Source organism: Trichosurus vulpecula, chromosome 7 (genome assembly GCF_011100635.1).
Source record: "Trichosurus vulpecula isolate mTriVul1 chromosome 7, mTriVul1.pri, whole genome shotgun sequence".
Taxonomy (NCBI): Eukaryota; Metazoa; Chordata; class Mammalia; order Diprotodontia; family Phalangeridae; genus Trichosurus; species Trichosurus vulpecula.
This window is the reverse complement of record NC_050579.1, coordinates 247940700-247965509: the sequence shown is the minus strand read 5'-3', so window position 1 is coordinate 247965509 and position 24810 is coordinate 247940700. Positions and strand designations below refer to the sequence as shown.

The 24810-nt window shown below is 43.2% G+C and overlaps 1 protein-coding gene across 1 annotated transcript in view; it reads right to left on the bottom strand.

Annotated features, from left to right (window-relative positions):
- Positions 1–5422: 5422 nt before the first annotated feature.
- Positions 5423–24810, bottom strand: part of LRFN2 (leucine rich repeat and fibronectin type III domain containing 2) — a 119431-nt gene continuing 100043 nt past the window's right edge. Inside the window, exons 3-4 of the mRNA XM_036768067.1 lie at positions 6010–6458; positions 5423–5958 (exon numbers count right to left, since the gene is read on the bottom strand). Of these exons, the coding sequence (XP_036623962.1) occupies positions 5423–5958; positions 6010–6458 (985 nt within the window). The remainder of the gene's footprint in view (positions 5959–6009; positions 6459–24810) is intronic.

Here is a 24810-nt window from a genome sequence, read left to right as displayed (position 1 = left end):
AGAAAATTAATTTGTTGTCATTGTTCATAATAGTCCTCCTGGTTCTTTGCAGAAGCAGCCTGCCTGGAACTGATGCTGTTATGTAGATGTAGAGACCTTAAGTGTTTCCCTGGAAGAAAGAAGGGCCTCTCCTCCTAGCCCTTGCTTCCTGCTAGACCTCTAATTCTGAATGGCTGGTACTCATCCCCCATGTGTGATGTTGTAAACTGCTTATGTTGCCTTCGAGTATGTCTCTGCAGGGCCGTTGTCTGCAAACTGGCTTTTCTTTTGGAAAAATGTTTTTGTTTGGCTTTGTTGCTTTTCATAGCAGCTGCGTGCAGAAGCCAAAATTCCAATGCGTGCAGGGACGGCCAGAACCACACCCAGCTGGCTGGGCCATCACAGGCATAGACAACAGGCCTCTGACCACCAAAGGCTAGAACTGGAGCTGGAGGATCTGAGTTCAAATGTGTGCTCCGTTCTTTGTTCCCTGGGTGATCTTTGACCTTGGTCACACCATTGCCTCTTTCTCAGATTCCTCCTCTATAAAAGAAAGGTTCAGTTGAAAAAAGGCACTGTGAAGGAAAGCTCCAACTTGGTTTTGTCTTTTTATCCCTAGCACAGTACTTGATGTGCGGTAGACACATAATAAATATTTCTTGAGTGGAGTTGAATTGATCTCTAACATTCCTTCCCCCTCTACATCTAGGGTCCTTTTCTTGTCCACACAGAAAATGGAAGGCAAAAAAGTACAAAAAGATTGTGTTAACTGAAGAGATATCACCTATTAAGTTGGAGACAAGATAAAAATGAAAAGAGCTGGGAAATTTGGTGGAAATTATATCAAAGGAAAAAAAAAACACTACAATACTAAAAGGTCCTCTACTATGATTTTGAGATGATCCTGTCTTCACCTTTGAGTCACTTGACCCCTACCTTTAGGCTTAGCCCTATCCCCAAACAATTAGGGAAATTCAGTCCCCAGGCTGGGAGAATGTGCCGACCCCTAAATCCATAACTCAGAAACATTAAGTCATCCTTGTTGCTTCTCTTATTCTGACCTTATACCTGATCCTGGTACCTGATTTCTTCCCTTGTTCCTTGCCACCAAACTCCTCCCTTGTATAGTAAATAGAGTTTTATTTTACTCACTGTAACCAAACCCAGAAATCAGAAAAGCCAGCTTAGAGATAGGGGTGCAAAGGCAAAAGGATCTTGGAGGGAGTGTCCTCAGCCCCAGCCTTTGAGGGACAAGAGATAGCTGTGGGCCAGAAGAGAACCGTGGAGGCACGAGGATGGTAAGTCAGATAAATACTGTTGGGTCTCCCTTCCCTTCAATAGATGTTGGCACCTGGGCACAAAGCCCTAGTCTACCTGCCCTAATCATTGTTCTGTTCTCCTAAACCTATCAACCAAGCATTTTGTTGTTGTTCATTGTTTTTCAGGCATGTCCAACTCTTTGTGACCGCATTTCAGGTTTTCTTGGCAAAGATACTGGTTTGCTCTTTTCTTCTCCAGCTCATTTTACTGAGGCAAACGGGTTTAAGTGACTTGCCTGGGGGTACACAGCTAGTGTCTGAGGCTAGATTTGAACTTGGCAAGGTGAGTCTTCTTGAATTCAGGCCAGAACGCTAACCGCTGTGCCACCTAGCTGCTGGCTTAATTTATTTAAGCATTTATTAAGTGTCAATTATCAAATGTCAATATCAAGCATTTATTAAGTGTCAGTTATGTGCTGTGCACTGTAACCTATTGACCACAGCCCTTGTTTTCTGTCATGTTTCTCTTCTTCACACTAACCTTTTTCTAGAACTCCTTGATCTAGAGTATATTTGGTTGAACTTTCACTGCTTGCCTGTGCTCAGAGACCCTTGTTGCTATATTATCTGCCCCTCTCTTGGAACATCTGCTAGCTATCCCCACTCACCATCGCCAGTGACCCTCTTGTCAGCCTCAACCTATACCTGTTACCTGCTGTCAGATGCCCTTGACACTACACAGTAGTAACAGAAAAAAAATATTGATTTCTAAAGGCAGGGGACCCGAGTTCCTATTCTAGCTCTGCTATTTATTGTGTGACCTTGGACAATCCTCTTGAAGCCTTAATCTCTTCTCTACAATAAAATGGTTGGACAAGATGACTTCTAAGGTCCTTTTTAGCCCTAAATCCTATATGCCCATGATTTCATAACTGGGATCTTTCTAGGTTACTTGCTCCTCTCAGTCTGGCCCATCTCATAACCACTCAGGCTCTGGTACCAGCAAAAAGATACAATCTGCACTGATGCCTCATAAAAGAATCTTTAACTAGGCATTACTTAAAATTAGAATAAAATTAATTAATAAAATCAATTAAAATTAGAACAAAAATTAAATTAATAAATAATAAATTAATTAAACTTAGAATAAAAAATTCTTGACTTATGCTTCTATGAGTTTTGTTTGTGCTTCCTCTTAGTTTCCAAGTAAAGGTGAGAATGAAGGAATCAGTTGAACTAAGAGGAAAAGGGTTCCCCTTGGTCAGGACTGGTACCTTCTAGTGGTTGGGTGCAGTGGGTAGCAGGAACTCCAAAATTCGGGAAGAACTTGAAGTCATGCAAGTGGAAAATCAGGGAGAGAATGAGATGGGGACTGATGGGAACATTGACCTCTCCAGGACTGGACTCTTTATTCATAATGTCTTCCTCATTCCCAAGAACATGTTCTAGAGGTTCCCTACTAGTTTGCAGGTATTAGGCAAGGAGCTCTATGAAGGGGAGAATATCGAAAAACAGCTGCCCAAAATATCATTCCCAATTATTCCCTTTAACATCCCAGAGCATTTAAAGAGGATGATGACAATGTTCCCAGGAACAGGAAAAATATCCTTTTTGCCCTTTCCCCAAGAGCCATGGTTGGTATCTTGTTTTTTTGTTTTACTGTACATAACTGTATATTTTGTATCAAAAAGAAAAGAATTGAATAATAATGTGACCACAGGGATATCATTTTTCTAAAGGTCCAATTAAGAAACATGACAAATACATGAGCTAGTACATACCCATGCCAGACACCACTCCGAACCTGGCAAGACGGAGCTCACTGAGGGATGGGGGGATGTGCCCCTCAGCCTTCCTTGCTCTCCCACCTTGTGCTCAAACCACTGAAACCAGGAAAGGTATGATTCCCAAATGGCTTCTTTTATGGTCAGGATTAGAAGATGTGACAAAAGGAACACATGGATGAGGGAGGGGAGATGGGAGAGGAAAAATATGAGGCCCAAACTCATTCCCCACCCACACAAAGCTGATAAAGTTTCAATGATGAGGAGCTGGCTACAGCCTCCACCATTTTGGCACTGGGGAAGTTAACTGACTGATCATAGGGCAACCAGTCTTTGCTGGGGATGACCTTGTAAGGATTGGAGAAAGGGAAGAGAGAGAGGAAGGATGAAGGGAGGGAAAAAGAAAGAAAGAAGGTGAGAGGAGACTGGAGGGGAGAGGAAAGGATTGGAGAAGGAATGAAAGGGAAGAAGGGGAGGGAAAGAAGGGAAGAGTGAATAGGGATAATGTTACAGATCGAGCAAGGGCATTTCATTTAGATACCAACATTGGATCCACAAGGAAGCCTTTCATAGGTTTCATCCATTCTCAGGCCTTCCAAGAAACCCACCCCTCCATGAGTTTCACTAGGGTAGCTGGAATATTTCACCATACTTTAGCAGGTAACCAATACCTTTTTGGTGTGACAAAAATAACCTCCAGATTTTATGATGATCTCAGTTCAACCAACAGGAAGAAAGGAGGAAAAAGGGGACCACTGGTAGAAAGAATTATTATAGAGAAAATAAAGGACAGTGTTAAAGGGAGGAAGCTGGAGAGAGGGAGAGAGGAAGGGAGAGGAGAGGAAAATGAAAACAGAGAAGAACGAAAGACAGAGAATATGTGAAAAAGTCATTTTGCTCAAAGCTCAGTTATATTAAATCAGTTTCCTGAAGTTGTATCCTCTCTGTCCCCTTTCTTTCTCTATATGGAATGTCTATCACTTTCTGGGAATATGGGAGCAAAAACCCAACAACATGGATTTCAATAAACCCCAGTATTTCTTTTCTTATTTCCACCCTAAGTTCATGGATAGAGGACCTCTCCGGGAAAGACAGAAACTAGAGCATCATGTGAGGATCCATTTCTCAGGGAGTTCCAGGCTGGGTCACCCAATACCCAACCAAATGTGCAGCTCTGCAAAAAAGTCCTTGGCATGATTTGGGGGTAAGAGTAGGGAGGGCAGAAACAACACAGAAACTTTACTGTGAAGAATTTGGAAGTCTGACTTCAAAATCTGGCTCTTCCACTAATTGCCTATGTGATCTTTATCTGTGACTCCATTTCCTCACCTGATAGACTATCTCTTGGATGATTTATAAGGTCCCTCCCATGATGGTTCTGTGATTCTAAAAAGGCTCATATTTCTCCCCAGACTCCTTTTTGCCACCCCGCCCCATACCTGATCCTGTATCTCAATACCCCCCTTTCCAATCACTCTCAGATTATTTAAGTGGAATTCATATAGCTGTTCTGAGGACTCTACCTCTTGTTCTTGGGAGCTCTCTCGGCCCCACCTAATTGGAAAAGAAAAAAAATTCTCAAATGACGCCAAATAGAACTCTTATGTCTGCTCCATTCCCTAAAAAATATCCCATTTAAATTTAGTGTCAAACTGGGTGTAACTTGATATGAAACCTGAGAGTAGGATGCGTGGGAAAAATTACTGGGGTTAGGGAGCAAGAAGCCACTTGGTTCCTGGTGGCAGGAAGGAGAAGTTAATGGGACTATTTGGGTGTTAGGGAATTCAAGAGGCCTCCCCCAGAACCAGAGAAGAACTTCCAGTCATCCTCCCATCATGGCTTTGCTTTGGCCCTCACTGGTTTAGCCCCATGGGCGCAATGTTTCTAATATATCGTGATCTCTCCATTATCTGTATGACTGTTTCTTTAGGTGATCGATTAAAAAAAAGCTCCTCCACAAAGAGTAGTTCATCCCAAAGCCTCCTATACTTGGCATTTGTGATTAGAGAGCTCTTCCTTCCTAATACTGGGCTCCGGCCAAATTGCAGTGCATTCCCTGAGGGCACACTGGCTGAGCCTTGGGAAAAGGGGACCTGAATTTGAGATGGAGGTGGTGGTGAGGAGGATGCGATAGGGAGGGGATAGGACAAGGGATGGTGGTCCCATATGTAAACGGCGCCCTCGGATAACCCACAAAGTGCACGCAGATAATCGAGAATTGACTTGATATATGTATAAAAAAGGAATGATTTCTTCCACCTTGTTGCCAGCATCCATCCCACCGACAGGCCGAGTAGGGTGGGATTGGGGGATGGGGGTCGGAATTGACATAAGGGAGAGGAAGGGGCGGGAGAGGGAGGTAGAAGGGGGTGCGGTTCGCTCTCTGGAAGCCACCGCCATCTACACCGTGCTCTCCATCACCCACTCGGAGCTGCCATAAGTGCCCCTGGGCCCCACGAGGTCACTGTCCTCAAACTGCAGGAGCATGCCATTGACCGAGAGGCTACGCCTGGTCCAGATGTTCGTCACTCTCCGCGGCGGGCTGTAGCCTCCCTGTGCCGCGGTTCCCCCGGACGGCCCGGACGCCGCCCCCGCCGCCGCGAAGTCCCCCATGTCGAAGGAGTGGCTGCGCCGCGCCTTGCACTCCAGAGGCAGCGGCAGGAGGCTCCTGGCCCGTGCCGCCGGTGGCCCCAGCAGTGGCTCGCGGTCCGAGTGACGCCCCATAGCCCCGGCCCCGGCCGGAGTCCTGGAGTCTAGAGGCTCCTCCTTCCTCTGGCACTTGAGGTCCAGCGAGGCGAAGGCCCCCATGAGACGGTCGAGGTTGGGCTTGGGGCGAGCGCCCGGCGGAGGGAGCCTCCAGGGGCCCCGGCCACCCGCCCCGTCCGTACTGGCCAAGGAGCTGGAGGACGAAGAGGAGCCGCTGCTGCGCCCCAGGCCTCCCCTGCTGCCTCTCGCCCCCGCCCCCCCAGCCCCAGACGGCCCGCTGCCGCTTCCAAAGTGCTCGTTCCTCATGGACGCCTTGGGGTGCACTTGCGGTGGCGCCCCGTTCTGTACCGCGTTGGATGGTGGCGGCGGCGGCGGCGGCTGCGCCCCGTTGGTCTGGGAGTAGACGTTGCTGACAGCCGCGGCATTCATCTTCCCAGGACCCTGGTGATTGCACACCTTGTAGCGCACCATGAGGATGACAATGAAGACCAGCAGCGTGGCCACGATGATGCCCCCAATGACCAGGATCATTGTGCCTCCCAGTATCTGACTGTGCATGGACTGACATTGAGGATAGTCTGCCTTGGTGGAGAACTGGGCGCAGCCCACGATATTGGTGGCCGTGAGGGTGGTGGCCGTGTCATCCCACATCGCCAACACGCACAGGTCATAGCCGGTCCCCGACACCAGATTGTTCACCACGAAGGCCTTGTTGGAAGCTGGGATCATCCTAGGGGGGCGTGTCGGGGGAAGGAGACACACAGAGGGTAGGTTGGGTGAAGGGCAGAGACAAAGACAATAAGAGAGAGAGGAGAGAGAAAGAGACAGGAGGCAATCAGAGATAGATGCAGTTACAGGGAGACAAAGACAAAGCGGGAAAGCAGAAGAAGAAAATGGGTGAAAGAAGCAAGTGACAGGGGATGGCAGATGAAGGAACGAATGTAAGGACATTTGACCAGGGAGAAGAGCCAGAGTTCGAGGGAGAGACCAAGAGACAGAAAGATATGGTTAAGAGAGAGAAAGACATAGAGATGAACAGATTGGGCAGAAGAGACAGAGAGAAGGATGGAGGAAAAAATGACAGGAAGAGAGGAGACAGAAACAGGAGGGCAAAGGGGGAGAAGAGAATCCAACATGGTGTTACAAAAGGCCACGAAACATAGAGAGATGAAAACAGATGAGGCAGGAAAGAGAGATGAATAAATAGAAAAAGAAACAGGGAGAGACATAGAGAGGGTGTGACAGAAGGGGAAGGGGGTGAGACAAAGGTGAGAGGTTAAAGAGGTATTCCAGTCCATACACGTTCCAACCCATTTCTTTTCCCCTCCGGGTGCTGGAGAGAAGCGTCAATAGAAGTGAAGCTTTCCCACTTAGCCAAGACAAATCCTCTTTCTCTCTGGATGAGAAGATGGAGGTAGGAGATGTAAGCTCAGCTGATGAGGAAGGTACTTCCTCTTGCTAAGAGCTGTCCTGACCGTAGGAAGAGGGGTTAGGGGGCAAAAGTGGAGAGAGAAACCCCAGGGACCTGCAACTCCCATGCTTACTTTAGTCTCAGTCTGGCCACAGTTCACCCCCTAATCCTACACCCTATCTGGGCCACTGGGAAAGGTGGTTAGACCAGATGTGTTTTAGCTTGATGCAGCACTGCCCAATAGTCTGAATTTTTATTATTATTTGGAATAACAGTAATTAGCATTTATTTTATTAGATTTTTATTAATTAATTATTTTGATTTAGCAATTGTATTAAATGGTTATTAATTGTATTTATTATTAGCACTCTAAGGTTTTCAAAGAGCTTTACAAATATCTCACTTTATCCTCACAACAACTCTGGGAATTAGGTGCTATTATTATCCCCATTTTTATATATGAGGAATCGAAACAGAGGTTAAATGACTTGCCCAGAGCCACACAGCTAGTCACTGTCTGAGGCTGGATTTCAACTCTGGTCTTTCTGACTCCAGACCAAGAGTTCTATCCACTGTACCTCCTAGCTACTTAGCTGTTTAGGACTCTGGTGACCCAAGCCCCATCTCTGATCTCAGTGTACCAAAGCAGGATTGTAGACTTATGGAGCTGAGGAGGACCAAATGGTCATCCTATCCCTCCCTCTACCTCTAATTTACCTAGTTCCTCCAAGGCTCCAACCTACATTCTATTGCTTTAGGGATTCAGTCATTTATTTAGACCCCTCTATACTACCAGCACCATGTTTGTCTCTGTAAGGGGATATAGAGAAAAACACCCAAGTCCTTGCCCAGGAATTGCTTCTAGTCTCCTTATTTCTCAAAGGGATAAAATGGTCTCATGAATAAGCTATTCTAGAGGGACCTTTGATTTAGTCTAGTTAACCCTCTGTTTTACAGATGGAGAAACTGAGTCTTAGAAAGGTGAAGTGATGCCCAAGTGTTAGAGCTAAAAGGTATCCCAGGTCTCTGGACTATCAGTCCAGCACTCTTTCTCCTACAGCATCATACTAACTGTTTGTAGACAAACCTGGTCCTGTAGCTTTTTAAATCTTCAAAAGATCCCATTATCTCCTGGCCAGTCCCTAATGCCTAGTAAGCTCTTGAGGCAACCTTTGGTTTCTGCTGACAGAAATGCAGACATTGCTTATGACTTTCCATGTTCTTTTTTTCCTCTATAAGATGAGTTTTTTCCCTCTTTAAGACTGGGTGTCCCTATCTCACCCAGGCAGTTGGTTCAGGGGCCAGTCAACTGCTGATCGACACAAACTTTGTCCTGCTCTGCTTCTGAACCAGGAAGGTTTTCCCCTTCTTAGGCAATCTGGTGGCTTTCTGCTCCCAAGGTCTACACTATATTAATGTGGAACTTAGTTTGGTCACATGATCTGCAGCTCAGAACTCCTCCTGAACCTGACAGCTCTGGATCCTTCCCAGCAAGTGGTATTCCATACGTGCTCCACTATGCCAGTCCTTATCCAAGTTAACCTCTGTGCCCCTTTGTGATTACCTCAAAAGGCCCCACTCTTTTGTATTGCTCTTAATGTCTGTCTGTGTTAACTTACTGAAAACTGTTCTCTCCCAATGACAAAAATCAGAGATGAGGACCAAAAACTTATTGACCCCTGGTAAGTGTCTTCATATCTAACATCCAAAGGGGTAAAGTGAGGATGAGTACAAAAATAAAAAGAACAAGACCAAATTCAGGGGCTGAGCTGCTCTGTTTTATGGGAAAGAAAAGACCAGGTGTCTGTCACTTCCAAGAGGTGGAGTGCTAAAGAGCTCCATGGGACCTGGGGTTCTGAGTTCATGATAGCCTCTGCAGTGGACCATAACTGGTCTCACTTCCTCTTCCTGTTGCATCCTGAACTTCAGCACATCTAAAGCTCCTCTGACTTAACCTCAGACAAGTGAGACCCAGCTGTAGACTCTCTCCATCTAGCTCCCTCTGATCAAAGAGCACCTTTGACACTACCTGGGTGAACCTGAACAATCAATCTCTCTGGGCCTGGGAAAAGGGAGGGAATTGGACTAGATGACCCCAGAAACCCCTTTTGGTGCCAAATCTATGATCCTAATGGCTCCAGGATGTAGCTAATACAATGTTATGACCTATGTCTCCTACTCCCACTTCCTATATCTTATTTTAAGCTGTAGGAATTCTTTTATTTGAAGTCAATTCAATACAATCAAACTTTGAGAATTTCTGGCCTATCTGGTTCTTTCTGAAAGTCTCCCAGTCCCTGCCGAAACTATGTTCCAGAGTGGCGAATACCAGCCTTCCCCACCTGGATCTGATTGTCTGGTGAATTTTAATCCTCAGAGTAGCAGCCAGGATATGGGAAATGCCCCTTTCCCCTGTGCTCTAAGAGAGGAAAGGGCCCCATCATCTCCTGTCAATCCCTCCTTCCCCCCAAACCCAGAGTCAAGCAGCATAATTGAGATATCAAATATGAAATTGTGAAGTCTGAAAAGTTCCACCTGGGAACTGGGGTGGAGGTTTGTAGCTGACAGGCAGCTATTGACAACCCGTCAGTCTTGGCTGCTGCAGCCCAGAGCTCTGAGCACAGATCTTGCGTACTTTTCCTCTCTTCTAGGTCACCCTGGGTAGCTAGGCCCATGGCTAGAGGAGCCTTGGCTTCTGTACTCAATGTTGCCTGTTAAGGAGGGTTTGCTGGTGGTTGAGAGAAGGCCAAAGCTGAGCAATTAAGGAAAAGTGATAGTGCTAGTAATTGACATGAGAAAACCTGCTTGGGTTACTTCTGTTTTCCATAGTACCTGGCATATAGTAAGCACTTAACAAATGCTTGCTCATTCATCATTCATTCATTCATGCATCCATACATGCATTCATTAATTAATCTATGCAGTGGTGGGATTAAAATAAATTAACAACTGGTTCTCCACGGAACCGAGCCAAAGTGCCGCTGCAGCTGCTGATGTGGTGGGCGCAGGCCCTGCCCCTGCTAACAATCGGTTTGGCTGAACTCAACATAAAATTAGATACTGGTTCTGCTGAACTGGTGCGAACTGGCTGAATCCCACCGCTGCATCTATGTCTTCATCCATCCATTTATCCGTTGATCCATCCATTCATTCATCCATTCATTCCAAAGGACCTCATTGCTATCCATGAGCTTGTGGGCATATATGCTTGATAACCACATGTGTAGCTTATGAAAGACACCATTCATCCTTAATAGATCCATCATATTTGTCAGTATCTTGAGACCTTACAGTGTGGTAGGCACATTGTGGGGTGGGAGTAGGAGAATATGAGAGAAGATTAGGTGCTAAATAGTGTAGTACAGACTACAAATGCTGTAAGATTTCACAGAAGGGGTCTGCAATGGTCATACATGTCTTCATTAAGGAAGTGGGTTCTGCTGGAGGGCTAAGACTTGTACAGCTAGGAGGGGATCCCAGGCAAAAGGAACCATGTGGTAGTGGGTAAAAGCACCGGTCTAAAGAGTCCAAATTTGTGAGGTCAAGGCCTGTCTCCAACACTTACTAGCTGTGTGATGTTAGGTGAGTCCTTGTCCTCTGAATCTCAGTTCCCTATCTATAAAGTGGGGGCAATAATATTGGCAACCCAGCAGTATAATGGAAGTTAGGAAGACTTGGGTCCTAGTACTTGCTCTTGGTAAGTCTTCTAACCTTGAACACTGATAGATGAAGTTTCCTCACTGGGAATTGCTTAGACATGTGAAATCACCAGTTAAGTCAAAAAAAAAATGCTAGCAGCTACTACCTTACAGGATTGTTTCAAGGAAATTAGTTTGTAAACCTTTTGGACAGAACCTGTGATCCTGTAATTTCATCAGTATAAGGCAGGTCTCCAAACTTTTTTGATCACAAACTCACATTGCTAAAAAATAGAAATACATCAACATACATTTATTTACTTAAGCAACATTCATGTACTAGTATGCTAATAATTCTGTGCAGTATAAAACTTGTACAAAGTAGAAATTAAAAAGGTTGAGATAACGATAGAATATTTCTCCCTAGGGGCAGTGAGAAACCACTGGAATTTATCGAATGGGGGGGGGGCGATGTGGGCAGACCTGCCCATTAAGAAAACCACTTTGGCAGACACGTGGGAGAAGGATCAGAACAGGGAAAAGGCTTGAGGTGTGGAGACCTTTTAAGAGGCTATTGCAATAGTTCTGGTGAGAGGTGATGAACGCTTGTGCTTGAGTTGTAGCTGTATGAGCAGAGGGAAGGGAGCAGGTACACAAGAAGTTATAGACGTAGAAATGAGATTTGGCAAGTATGTGAGTATGTGGGATGAGTGAAGATGAGGGATTAGGGATGGAACTGTGATTGTGAACCTGTTGTGCCTAAGATAACAGCACTAGAGTGCTGGATTCATATTTCAAGTCATACCTTCTACATGGAAGGGTGACGATGATTCCATCAAGAGAAATAGGGGAAAGGAAAAGGGTGGGAAGATAATGTTCTGTAGGTCGCAACCTAGCTGTGCCCACTCAGCCACAGGGACTTATTCTATCCCACCAAAACCAAAATGTAGTGAGCAGGTGAGAATAGGCTGGGGCTCTTACCACTACTGACACAGAGAAGAGTTAACCAAGGAGTACAAAGCCAGCTAAGGGGTGCCAGTTTTAAGTATAAGGTGATCTGGGGAACAGGACATGGTTATACTGGGAAAAGGTCTTTTTTTTTTAAATCCCAACTTGATGCAGCTGCTGATATGGGCTCCTGAGTTGGGTTTAGGTTATAATTGCCCTGAAGAGCCTACCCTGGGATAGAAGTGGACAGATTGAGAACTTAGACAGATATTGGAGGGGGTGGAATGGTAGAGTAATGTGTGCGTAAAGATTGAAAGTGATGGTGTGGTTATAAATATAACAAACAAAGCCCTTGATAGATTAGAAAGTTTGGGCTGGAACCCATCATCTTACCATCTGATTGGTTGATCATGGAACTCTTGAGGTCACACCTTCTCTGTCCCCCTCCTACCCCGTAGATTCAGCCTTCACTTTGGAGACAATTTGTACAGGGCATTTCTCTACCAATGCAGATTGGTACCTTCTCTGCAACTTATGGGTCTAGAGATTTGTCCAGGGTTATAATGCCAATATATATCAGAAGTGGGATTTGAGCCCAGGTCCCGCTGATTTAGGTGGAATAGTGGATAGAACACTGTGCCTAGAGTCAGGAAGTCTTGAGTTTAAATCCAGCCTCAGACACTTACTAGCTGTATAATCCCAAAGAGGTCACTTAACCTCTGCTTGCCTCAGTTTCCTCAGTTTTCCTGTAAAATGCAAATGATAATATCACGTACCTCACAGGGTTGTTGTGAGGATCAAATGATACAATAATGGTACAGTGCTTAGCACAGTGCACGGCGCATAGGCCACAGAAATGCTAACTATGGCTATTTTTAAAATAATGTCTATTACTTTTAAAGGTTTTGAGGGGCAAAAGCCAGGAAGGAGCTCAGGAGATGGAGTTAGCGTGATCTTGGGAATCATTCTATCAGCTGGCCTAACAGTCTTATGGGAGCTAGATCTCTCCTAATAACCACTTCAGAGGACCTCGTGGGAGATCAGGATGGGGGCTTCACAGGCCCACGTGAGGGATATCTATCCTTCTCAGGGTGTGAACAGCACATCTGGCCTCTATTCCTTCCTCCCTCCCACCCTCTCCTCCTCACCCAAGTTCAGGAAAGAGGGTAATCAGATCAAGACATAATTGTGCTGAACCGCTAATGGGAGGTGTAATCTGCCGCAACCAATTCTCCATGGGGTGGCTGGGCATGCAAGTGATGAGGGGTCAGGCCCTGAAAGGCAGGAGCATTCAGATTCTAATGATAATTGGCCAATCAAGAGAGCCTGGAGAAAGGAGTTGCTATTCAGGAAGCAGTGGAGAGAAAAAATGGTTATTAAGTGACAAAGGTGGCCTTATGTAGAGAGCCCTAGGCTGCAGGTGTATCTACATGCATATTTGTGCTGTGATGGGTAAGGTTGGCAAAGGGCCATGCTTCCTTTTCGGTCACCTCCCTTTCTGCATCTCTTGCTTTTTGTGGATTTTGGGGGCTGCCAGAACCCTTATAACAACCAGTTCATTACCTCATCAGGCTTCCCCTCCTAGACAGTGCCTGTGATCAAGTTAAGTGGAACAGCATTAATTAGGAGCTTAATATGTGTCAGGAACTGTGCTATATCAATACAGACTCAGAGGTGAGGAGTGTCCATGAGGGAAGGGAGGAAGAAACAGGTACAAACATGGTGGTAAAGTCCAGAGAAAGAATGATGGTTGGTCTAGATTGGTCTGGGACCTTCCCCAAAATGGAGAAGAACTCACCCATAGGATGAGGGGGCAGCGAGAGAAGGCAGCTGATCTAAAATTCTCTCTCCTTCCTCTCTTCTTTCCCTAATAAGATCTCTGTTCCTTTACTGCACACATTTAGGCTCCATATCTCTCGACAAAAGTAGTATAAGCTAGGCCATATTAAAGTATAAATGTCATATCTCTCACTACATAGGTTTAATCATGTCATTTCCCTAGTTCAAGAGCCTTCAGTAGCTCCCTATTGCCTAAAATACAAACTTCTGTCTCATATTTAAGATTCTCCAAAATTTGCCTCCAACTTGCCTTTATCACCTTTATTTCACACTATTGCATTGTATGTACACTATATCCTTGCCCCCTACAAATATTACTTGTTCCCAGATTGGTACCTTCTCTGCAACTTATGATTCTAGAGATTTGTCCAGGGTCATAATGTCAATATATATCAGAAGTGCCCTTTACTGCCCCTGTGTATTTTCATCCATCATGTCCAGAAAGCATTTCTTTCACATCTCTAGATGTTGAAATCCTTTTATTTCTTTAAGGCCCAGCTCAGGTACCACATCTTCCATGAAGCTTTCTAGGATCTCCCTAGGTAAGAGTGCTCTCTTCTCCATCCTCAAATATTCCTACAGCACTTCTCCTGCGCCATTTTTCCTCCAACACATTCTAATTTATATCATACTTATATGCAAAAATGGAGCATCCCCTTCTAGGTGACCCTCAATTTAAATTTTTGAGAGTGTAGTATTCCATGACTTGCAGTTATACAACATACCTAGAAGAAAAATCATATTCAAATGATGTACCGTTGTTTCAGGGAGAAGTTTAGGATCATTAAGAGGCGTCTGATATCATTATGTCAAAATTAAACAAGATTACTTGAAAGATAGACAATCCAGTTCACTCTCCTCCTCTTCCTGTTCAACTTTGGGCCCAACTCATTGCCCATTTGTAATATGCATCTGAGAGATATCCACTGATGGATTAACTCTATAAGCAGTCCATCCAACTACATATCAAAATCTGGACAACTGGAATTCATCATCTACTTGGTTTTTACTGTGTAGAGAGTAAGGATTCCACACAAATTCCTACTCAGATGCTTTATCATAAGTTGGGGGAGTGGGTCTAGATTCTTTGAAGGACAAGATAGTTTCTGCTTTCTGAAGACCAATCTAGCAGAGAGGTTCTGTATTGACCAATAGGCTGACTACTTGGTGAGCAATTCTTTGGCAAACTATTAAACGAAGGAAAATATAAAATGGTCCCAAGGTCTGTACTTCATCAGAGTATCAGAAAAAAGAGTGGAAGATTCCAAGAATCATAGTTATTAGACCATCTATAAACATTAACCTGGCTGTTGGTAGTCTAAATGTCCTACCCCTAGTCAAGGACCATAGTTGTTAGACCATTTTAGACCAATAACCACAGTTATTAGACCATCTACCAACATTAACTTGGTTGTTGGTATTCTAAATGTCAGACCCTTGGCCAAGGACCAAGGGAACACATTGCTGAAGGAAGTCAGTTGCATCGGTTTTGACATGCTCTCTATAAAAGAAACCAAAAGACAAAAGGAATTTACTGGTAAACAGAGGATGGCTCACAGCTCTTCTTGGTGAATAAAACAGAGAAGGTAATGAAGTTTGTTTTCACTGTGAATCCACAGGCAATTGTTGCTTAGTTGTTTTCAGTCATGTCTGACTCTTTGTGACCCATTTTGGAGGTTTTCTTGGAAAAAGATACTGGAGTAGTTTGTCATTTCCTTCTCTAGCTCATTTTATAGATGAGGAAACTGAGGCAAACAGGTGACTTGTCCAGGGTCACACAGATGACACACAGTGTCCGAGGCTGGATTTGAACTCACAATGATGAGTCTTCCTGACTCGAGGCCTGGCACTTGTTCCACTACACCACCTAGCTACCCATTCACAAGAATGGGCATCCATTTCAAATCCACATCATCTCATGGGACATTTGGTCATCTCATACTATAGTGTTCATGATGACTACGTGCAAAAAGAAAATCAATGAATATAATTTCAGCTTTGGTTCCAGCATATGTTACAGGGGATAAAGAAATAAAACAAACTCTGAAGAACTGAAAAAAACCTTCCACATTAAATCAACGTATACCTCAACACTTGGTGATTTCATTGCAAAGGTGAGGACAGCAAAAATGGTTAGGAAATATGGTTCAAGAGAAAACAATGAGAGGCCAAAGATTTATTGACTACACAGAAGACTCACTTCTATATACCATTAATATTTCCTCCAAGAAAATAATTGGAAGGTGCAGGACATGGAGAGTATCAAATAACATCATAAAAATTAAGTAATTAGATTTTTAGCAGTCAGGATTGCTGCCTAAGTCATTCATGAATCAGCTACCTATGTGTAGTCAAATCCCTGATTTGTTAAAGCAAAGAATAGCTTGAAGAAAGAATAAAGATGAGAACAGATATAGCATTCAATTAAAATAACTTCAGCTTGATCTATTTAAATAAGATATTGATGCCTCCCTTAAATGGAAAATGGATGGAGGAAAGGACATTGACACCATTTTTGACAAGTTCATACAGAAGTTTAATCAATGTAAATTATCACAATGAGACCAAAAAAGCTAAAAAACCACCTTCGTCAAGAAACTCTTGACCTATTTCCCAAGCGGAGATTAGTATGGCAGTGAAGAATACTAGTTTGGAATATAAACTCATTTTAAAATTCCTACCAAGCAGAATACTGAAAAATTGGAGTAAAATCGCCTCACAAAATATCAAGAAGCAGTAAAAGGGAAAATCAGTTTAAAAAAAATTTGAGAAATATAACTAGGTAGAGTCATCCAGATGCCATTTAAGTATAATGCTAAGAGGACAAGTCCAATAAAAGATAGGAAAGATCTTCAAAGATCTCACAAGGAACTTTTTACCATAGAGGACGATGGAACCAAAACACACAGATTAAAACATCAGGGTCTTGGATGTGCTTAGAGAGAAAGCAGAAATTCCACTAAAGAGAACAAAGAAGGGAAAGCAGCCAGACTCAACCAAATATTCAAAGAGTAGGTCTTTGTTAGAGGTGACACAGTTTTGAGGGCATTGACAGATTTTCAAAGTATCTGAAGCAGAGGAAGATACTAGAGAAATGGAAAAAAGATATTCTGGATCTCATTATTATCCCAAAAAGTGACCATAAATTGTATGCCTACTTTATCTTTCTATATAGAATTATTGTGTGAATAATTTGTACTTAATATTGAAGGTATCCTAGATGAGAGTATTAGATGGAAATAAGTATGTTATCATAAAAAACATTTCATAATTGACCAAATTTTCTCATCACACAATTAAATGAGAGATATAGATGAGCTAGGTATCCAGATGCACTCCCTCCTGTAATCCCAGCCACCAGAGAGGATAAGGCTGGTGGATCTCTTGAGCTCAGGAGTTCTGAAGATTAGTAGGCTAAACCTTCAGGTTTCTGCACCAAGTCTGGCACCAATGTAGTGAGAGGCTGGGGAGCAGAGGACGACTAGTCTGCCTAAGGAGGGATGATCAGGTAGAGGTTAGAAATGGAGCAGGTCAAAGTTTCTGAGCCAATCAGAGTGGGACTGAGCCTATTAGTAGTTATTGCTCTTTCCAGTCTAGATAAGATAAGGAGACTCCATCTTCATTTTTAAGAAAGATGTAGAGAATACAAAATCCCACTTGTTTATCAACTATGAAAAGCATTTGATTTCATAGAATAAAATACACTCTCAAAGACTTTTCTCCAGCAGTGCATTTGTCAGAATTATATGAAGTTACTTGAAAGATGTGACAACAGAGATAACCTTGTTCAGTGACTTTCTGCTAATGTTGAGAAGTAAAACTAGGAGAAATAAACTTGCCAAAGGCTGGCCATTGTAATGGAGAAGATACAGCACAGAATTCAAGCAAATGACATGATACTGAATGCATCAGGTGCAAGATCATTACTTTAGATAAATAATCACTCTAAAGAGTTTAGCCTAACAATACACATGGGAAGAAAAAAATAAGTGAATAGAGAATACCTATTATTACAGACTATCATATGCATTTGGATAGACAACTTATAGAGGTTGTGGATCAATAATCATCTTGGATAGAAGAAATAAATGGACAGGGGACAAAATTGAACTGGAAAAGGCAAGTGGCCTGGCTCATCTTGGGGATATTGCAAAGTTCTGCCTGAAACAAAGGTCCACCTTTTTGAGATCAATATTCTCTCCTGGTGCTGTTATATAGATGCAAGTCATAGGATACGACACTGGCCAAAGAATGGAAATTGAGGATCTTCCAAAGGGATGGGAAGGAAGAAAGCAAGCATTTATCAGTGCCTGCTGTGTTCCAGGCACTGCACTGAACTTTTAAGAAATAATGTACCATTTGATCTTCTCAACTACTCAAAGTATGGGGGGTTGTCAATTTGTGTGTGTGTGTGTGTGAGTGTGTGTGTGTGTGTGTGTGTGTGTGTGTGTGTGTGTATGTGTGGTGGGATAGTGAATATAGATATGTGAGTCCAGCTGGGTGGTGAAGTAGATAGAGGGCCAGGCTTGGAGTTAGGAAGATTCGTTTTGCTGGATTCAAATCTGGCCTCAGACACTTACTAGCTGTGTGATTCTAGGCAAATCACTTAACCTTGTTTGCCTCAGTTTCCTCCTCTGTAAATGGGAGGAAGGTACTTTTTATCCCACATCTTATGGTTGAGGAAAGCAGATGAGTAAATATTAATGTGTAGGCTTGTATGAACATGAATATATTTTAAGATAGCATGGGACCTCAGGGGGAAAGAAAAGAAAAAATGTCAAAGAGCAAGACAGAGGGTCATGCTGGGGCATAAGTGGCTGCAACACATCCCAAAGAAAGAATTGTGCAGGAGGAGGAAGACATTTACCGAAGAAATGGATACTCAGAAAAGAAGACAGTCTGACTAAGAATGAGGAATAGCTGATAAATGATCCCTGGGCTTCATTGATATCCTTGAGACGTAGGAGAACTTCAGGAAAGCCCCTACCATATTGGGCAGTCTTCCTGGAACAAACTATTTGGAAGACCTATATGAGAGTAGTAAAGCAGGGGCAGGCATGGATGGATTATGATTTGCATCGATGTTGAGAATACCCACATTGATGGGATCCCCCAACCATTCAAGACTCAAAGTAAGTGTTCTTAATGCTGAACCATTAAACACATTTCTTTAAAGGTCGGAATTCTTTATTTTTTATCTTTGTACCTCTAGGGTCCGATACAACATTTTGCACAGTTGTTTTTGCTCAGTCATGTTTTCAGTTATGTCTGGCTCTTTATGATCCCATCTGAGGTTTTCTTGGCAAGGATACTAGAATAGATTACCATTTCCTTCTCCAGCTCATTTCACAGATGAGGAAACTGAGGCAAGTGAATTAAGTAACTTACTAGGGTCAAACAGCTCATAAGTTTCTGAGGCCAAATTTAACTCAAGAACATGTGTTTTCCTGACTCCAAGCCCCGTACTCTATCTGCTTCATCCACTCAATGCCTCGATGAACACAGTCAATTCTTAATACATGCTGAATTGAACTGAAAGTCTTACTGCCTTATAAGGATACCTGCCTTTAAAAAGAAACAGCTTATAGAGGCAGTGCTTTAATAATTTTAGAAACCAGAGCCAGTGATTGGAGAGCTATTTGGGAGAAGCCATTTCTCCCAGAGCCCCTCCCTTAACCTATTTAAAGAGGCAAAGCCCTCTACCCTACCTACCATCTGCCTTTCTTCATAACCTCACCATTTAACGTGGTGCCTGGAACATACATAGGAAGCATTTAATAAATGTTTATTGACTGATTTATCTACCAGAATCATATGGACATGTAAAGTTCATGAGTATATGTCCTTACGTGGAAGAATTAATGTACTGTATATTTAGGGTTGTGTGTAATTGTTTCAATGGGGTTATGTGAGTGGGGGGGATGTCTGTGTGTGTGTGTGTGTGTGTGTGTGTGTGTGTGTGTGTGTGTTGTGGGATGGTGAATATAGATGTGTAGGTCCAACTAGAGGGCCAAGCTTGGAGTTAGGAAGACTCATTTTTCTGGGTTCAAATGTGGCCTCAGACACTTACTAGCTGTGTGATTCTAGCAAGTCATATAACCCTGTTTGCCTCAGTTTCCTCAACTGTAAAATGAGCTGGAGAAGGAAATGGTAATCCACTCCAGTATCGTTGCCAAGAAAACCCCAACCAAGGTTATGAAGAGTGAGACACGAGTGCAACGACTGAACAACAAAAAGTCCATATGTACACGAACATGTGTTTAGATAGTATGTAACCTCGGGGGGAAAAATGTCAAGTAGGATAAACTTCTGTTCAGTGCCCTCAGCCTCCAGTTTCTTGCCTTCTAGAAGCCTTCCTCCTCTTTCCAGATGTTTAGAGCCTTCTTCCTCCCTCAGCCCCTAGCCCCTGAAATTTTCTCTTAGGAAATCATCTGACACTAATTAAAAGCTCTAAACCTGGAAGGGGCCTTGGGTTAAGGGACTATGTCTCCTCATTCTACAGATTTGGAAACTGAGGTCCAATGGGGTTAAATGACCTGTCTAAAGTCATACCAGTGGTTAATATCAGTCAAAGTTTGAACCCAGCCCTTTTGACTCCAAATCTAGGACTCTCAGCAGTTAAGCCCACTGCCTCTCAGGTTGAAAGTAAAAGCCCCTCCATGCCTCCTCTCAGACATAGTGATGGCTTAAATCTTATCCCTAACCTCTCAGGGAAAGAAGGCTTTGTTCTTCCCTGAAGCTTTGTAGTCACCCAGGCCCCTGAGATGGGAGGTATTCTTTCTTCACGCCCTCATCCTTCCAGAAATCAAACCACCTACTCCACCTCTACTGAGGACTGGCCCTTGTGTGAAGGGGCTGTATGTATTTGTAAATGTGTAGGAGGCTGGAGGGGTGTGAATTCGTTTGTGTGAGTGAGTGTAGGGCTGTGGGCGTAGGCATTGTGTTACTGTGTATATAAGTGGTCTAGCATCTTGTTTTCTAAAAAGTTTCCAGTAGAGAGAAGCAACTAACAAATCTCTTGTCTCGGTGTTCTTGCTTCCCTGCTGCCAGCTTTCCTCTCCTCTTCTCCCCCCTCCCCATAAGCACAGAGCTCCTCCAACTCACCCCTCGAATGCTGATGAGAACCCACCCTTCCCATCAAGGCTGTGAGATCTATTGCCCTATCTGTGATACTGATGAGTGTTTGATTATGCTGGCACTAGCCATGCTTGGCTTTCCTGGCTGCTTTTGTATTGTTATCAAGCTAATCGGGAAAACTTCCAGCTTTCCAACTGGCAGCTGGGACTCAGAACCTGCTTTTAAAAAAATGCCTCATTAGACTGTAGTGCATGCGGCCATCACCTCCCCTTTCTTATCCCACCCCACTCCAAGTCAAAAGAGTCTTTGATTTTGGACAGATCTTGAAGGATTTTATAGTCTGCTGTAGAGGACACAGTCCCTGATCTGTTGTAGTTGTGGCTTATCCTTTGTTCTGGAAGAGGACCATGACATCAGGGAGATGAAAACATGACTTGCAATTGAATTTGATTTGAGTGAGGGAGGGCTGTGCAAAATCACCAGCCTCACTTTCTCCTCCAGAGCCATTTGGGTCCAGTGGCCAAACATGGATCAGGATGACTGGGGATCTGTAGAAGCTCACAGAGCATCTAGTGAGGGAAGGGCATGGTGAAAAATAACATAAATTCACAAACACCCTTGAAAGCTATTTACTCTTAGGGAAAGTAATATATTTCCCCATGTATAAGATGCACCCTTTTTTGAAAAATTTGGGGTCTAAAAACTGGGTGTGTTTTATGCAGTAGTTGTAGATTTTTTTTACTTGCATTTCCTGCTTTTCCATGCTTATTCTTGCACTCATTATTGTAAATTTTTTTTTACTTGCATTTCCCACTTTTTTGCAATTGTTGTCTTTGCGCTCAATTGTTTCACATTTGTTACCGGTATATTAGGTTACATTTTGCCACGTTCTGCCCAGAAATGGCTCAGAAAAGATTTTCGTACAGTGCTGAATTTAAGTTAAAAGTGATCCAGTTTGAAAAAGTGAATGGAAATCATGCTGCTGAATGTAAGTTTGGTCCTCCTCCAACTGAGAAAACAATCCAAGACTGGCTACAGGAAAAAGAAACCCTACCGAAGATGCCACAGCAGAAAGCAATGAGAGGCAAGTCAGAAAAATGGCCTGATTTAGAGAGGGAATTGAAGAGCAAAGGGTAATTGGAATTCCTGTGTCCACAAACATAGTTCAGCATGAGGCAAGAAGAATTGCTGATGAGAAAGAAGTTACTGATTGCAAAGGACTACACAATTGGTGCTTCGGGTTCATGAAACAGAATGGACTAAACATGTGTACATGCACCAGACTTGACCAAAAGATGCCTGAAATCTATGAGCAGATGAATAAAACTTGAGTTCAATAACTTTATGTAATACATTTTTTTTCAAATTTCAGGCCCCAAAATGAAGGCGTGTCTTATACATGGGGAAATACGGTAATACCTAAAACCATCATTTAATTTGTTCTTCATGACAACCGTATGATACTGGTAGGGGAGGCTATTATTATCCGTATTCTCCAGATGAGGCAACTGAGGCTCAGAGAGATGGGGCTATTTGCCTAAAGTCAAAAGCAAATGATTGGTAGAGCTGAGACAATGAGACACCATTCCTGACTTCCAAGAGACCAGAACGCTTGCCTGGCTTATGTATCCCCGCATCTCATTTGTCTCCCAATACCAAATCTGGGAAGTTCTTCAAGCTGATTCAAACTTTCTTTTTGGAAGGGACATTGGGGATGTAGTTGTAGAAGAAGGGACAAGGCTTATTGAGCTAATTAAACTCAATTAAAAATATGGGGGCAAATCTTAATTTTTTAATTTAAAAATGGGTTTAAATATTGGGGGGGGGATCTTAAGGTAGGAGGCAGCCTGGTGGCTCAGTGGAAAGAGCACTGGGTCTGGAGTCAAGAAGATCTGAGTTCACATGTGGCCTTAGACACTTACTAGCTGTGTGACACTTACTAGCTGGGTAAGTCATTTAATCTCTTCCTTAATGCACTAGAGAAGGAAATGCAAACCATGCCAGGATCTTTGCCAAGAAAACCCCATGGACCATATGTCCATGGGGTCATGAAGAGTCAGACATGGCTGAACAACTAAACAGTAATAATCTTACAGTAAGGTACTTGACTACCTCAAGACCTTCCAGAGGATATTAGTCAACTCTGTGTTTTTTTTTTCCAGTTGGCCTGGGTTGTGGAAATCCTGACTCTAGGTCAAGCCAAGCAGAGCCCACTCTCCATCTTTTTATCAGACCAATCACGGTCATAGATGTGATTTGCATCACTGTACTATTTTTGTACCTTGTGTAATCTGCTACCTTTTTAGCTGTATAAAAGAGCTGCTCTGACAGTCAGGTGCATCCTTAACTACTGAGAGATCCAACTGATGTTTGCTAGTCATACAAATAAGCTGATCTTGCTCAGAACTTTGTGCCTCAGTTTCCTTATCACAGATGTTTTCATGACAATTGACAGCACTTCTCCCTCAATCTTCCTCAGCAGGGGAAGGAAGCCCTTTGAACCTGAGGATCTCCATCAAGGGTTGAGATTAGACCAGAGGTGGGGATGTAGAATAGGGAAGAAAAAGTAGGAGGGGATGAAAGAGAGAAAAAGAATAGTAGTAAAAGAGAAAGGAAGAAGACAGAGGAGAGAAGGAAGAAGCACATCAAAGAAAAGAATTTTGGGAGAAGGAAGAAATAAAAGAAATAGGGGAGAAAGAGGAAGATGAATAAAGATGGGAAAGAAAAGGAAGGGAGAAAGGAAAAAGAAAAGGAAGAAAAGAAATGCTCATGTTAGAGGTGGTGGCTGAGAGGGTATTACCTATGTTAGCTTTAGGGCTCCTCACTGCCAAGGTCAAAGGTTGTCACAACCCAGCTTTTAATAGTCACATTTTCTGAAACCCCCATTGTTTTCAGAGCAAGAAGAGCTGAGATAATTGGAGTTAGGGAGATTTCACTCTGTGCCTGTCAAAAAAGTGAACTCTTCTGTCCTGGTTGGGAGAGGTCTGCTAAGAGCCATAGATGACCATGGCAGCTCAAGGAGGATTCTAAGGCTTTTCAGACAAATCATTGATTCCAGGACTGTGACAGAGCACCAGGGCACCCTGCCATTACCATCACTTTGGCTTTCACTCAAGGAAAACTTGTGGACTTCCTGAGGCTTTGAAATCACCCTCCCTTTGACTTGTTACCTATACTCCATCCTCCATATGAAATAGCACCATGCTCCTCTGTATATATATATATATATCACAGGAGCATAACATCATAGCACCTGAACCAAGAGCTGGTAGGGACATGAGACTTCATGAATTACAAGTCTCTCATTTTACAAGTGAAGAAACTGAGGCTCAGAGAGAGGAAGTGATTTGTGCATAGTTCTGTAACTAGTCAAGGTTTTTTGACTCCAAATCTTATGAACTTTCTACTATACTGATTCCAAATCCACTGATTTTTAAAAAATAGACTGTAAGATCCATGAAGGTAGAGTCTGAGTCTTATCTAAACTCTCTATCTCCCTTAGTTTCTTCCACAACACTCTCTAAATGAATGAATGGATAAAATTAATAAAGCAAGCATTGCAATTATGCTAAGCACTTTACAAATATGATTGCATTTCATTCTCACAACAACCCCAGGAGGTACATGCTATTATTATCCCCATTTACAGTTGAGGAAATTGAAGAAGAGGGAGGTTAAGTGACTTGCCCAGGGTCATACAATCAATAAATATTTATTAATCACCTACTACATATGAGCTGAGCACTGCACTAAATGCTGGGGATGCAAAAAGAGAGAAAAAACAGTCCCTGCCCTCAAGGAGCTTACAATGTAAAGGAAGTAGTGTCAGAACCTGGATTCAAAACATGCCACCTCGCGGCACACCATAGGCATTTAACAAATGTCTGCATTGGGCAACTCACTTCCCTTATCTGTGTTGAGCTTTTTCCTTCTTTCTTCCCCCCTGAAAAATGAGAGGGTCCAATAGTAGATGACCTCTAAGGACCCTAACAGCTCTAATGATCTATGTTCCCTGTTTCAGTAATCCCTTAGTCCTAGAGGTCTCATCCAAGCTCCTCTTCTTTCATCCCAGGGACCTGTTTTTTCCTTTTAATTATACCCTGCTTCTCCCCTCAGTTTAAGCTAAAAAGCCAGGTTTCTGTTAAAGGCTCTCCAGAACCTAGCCTTTG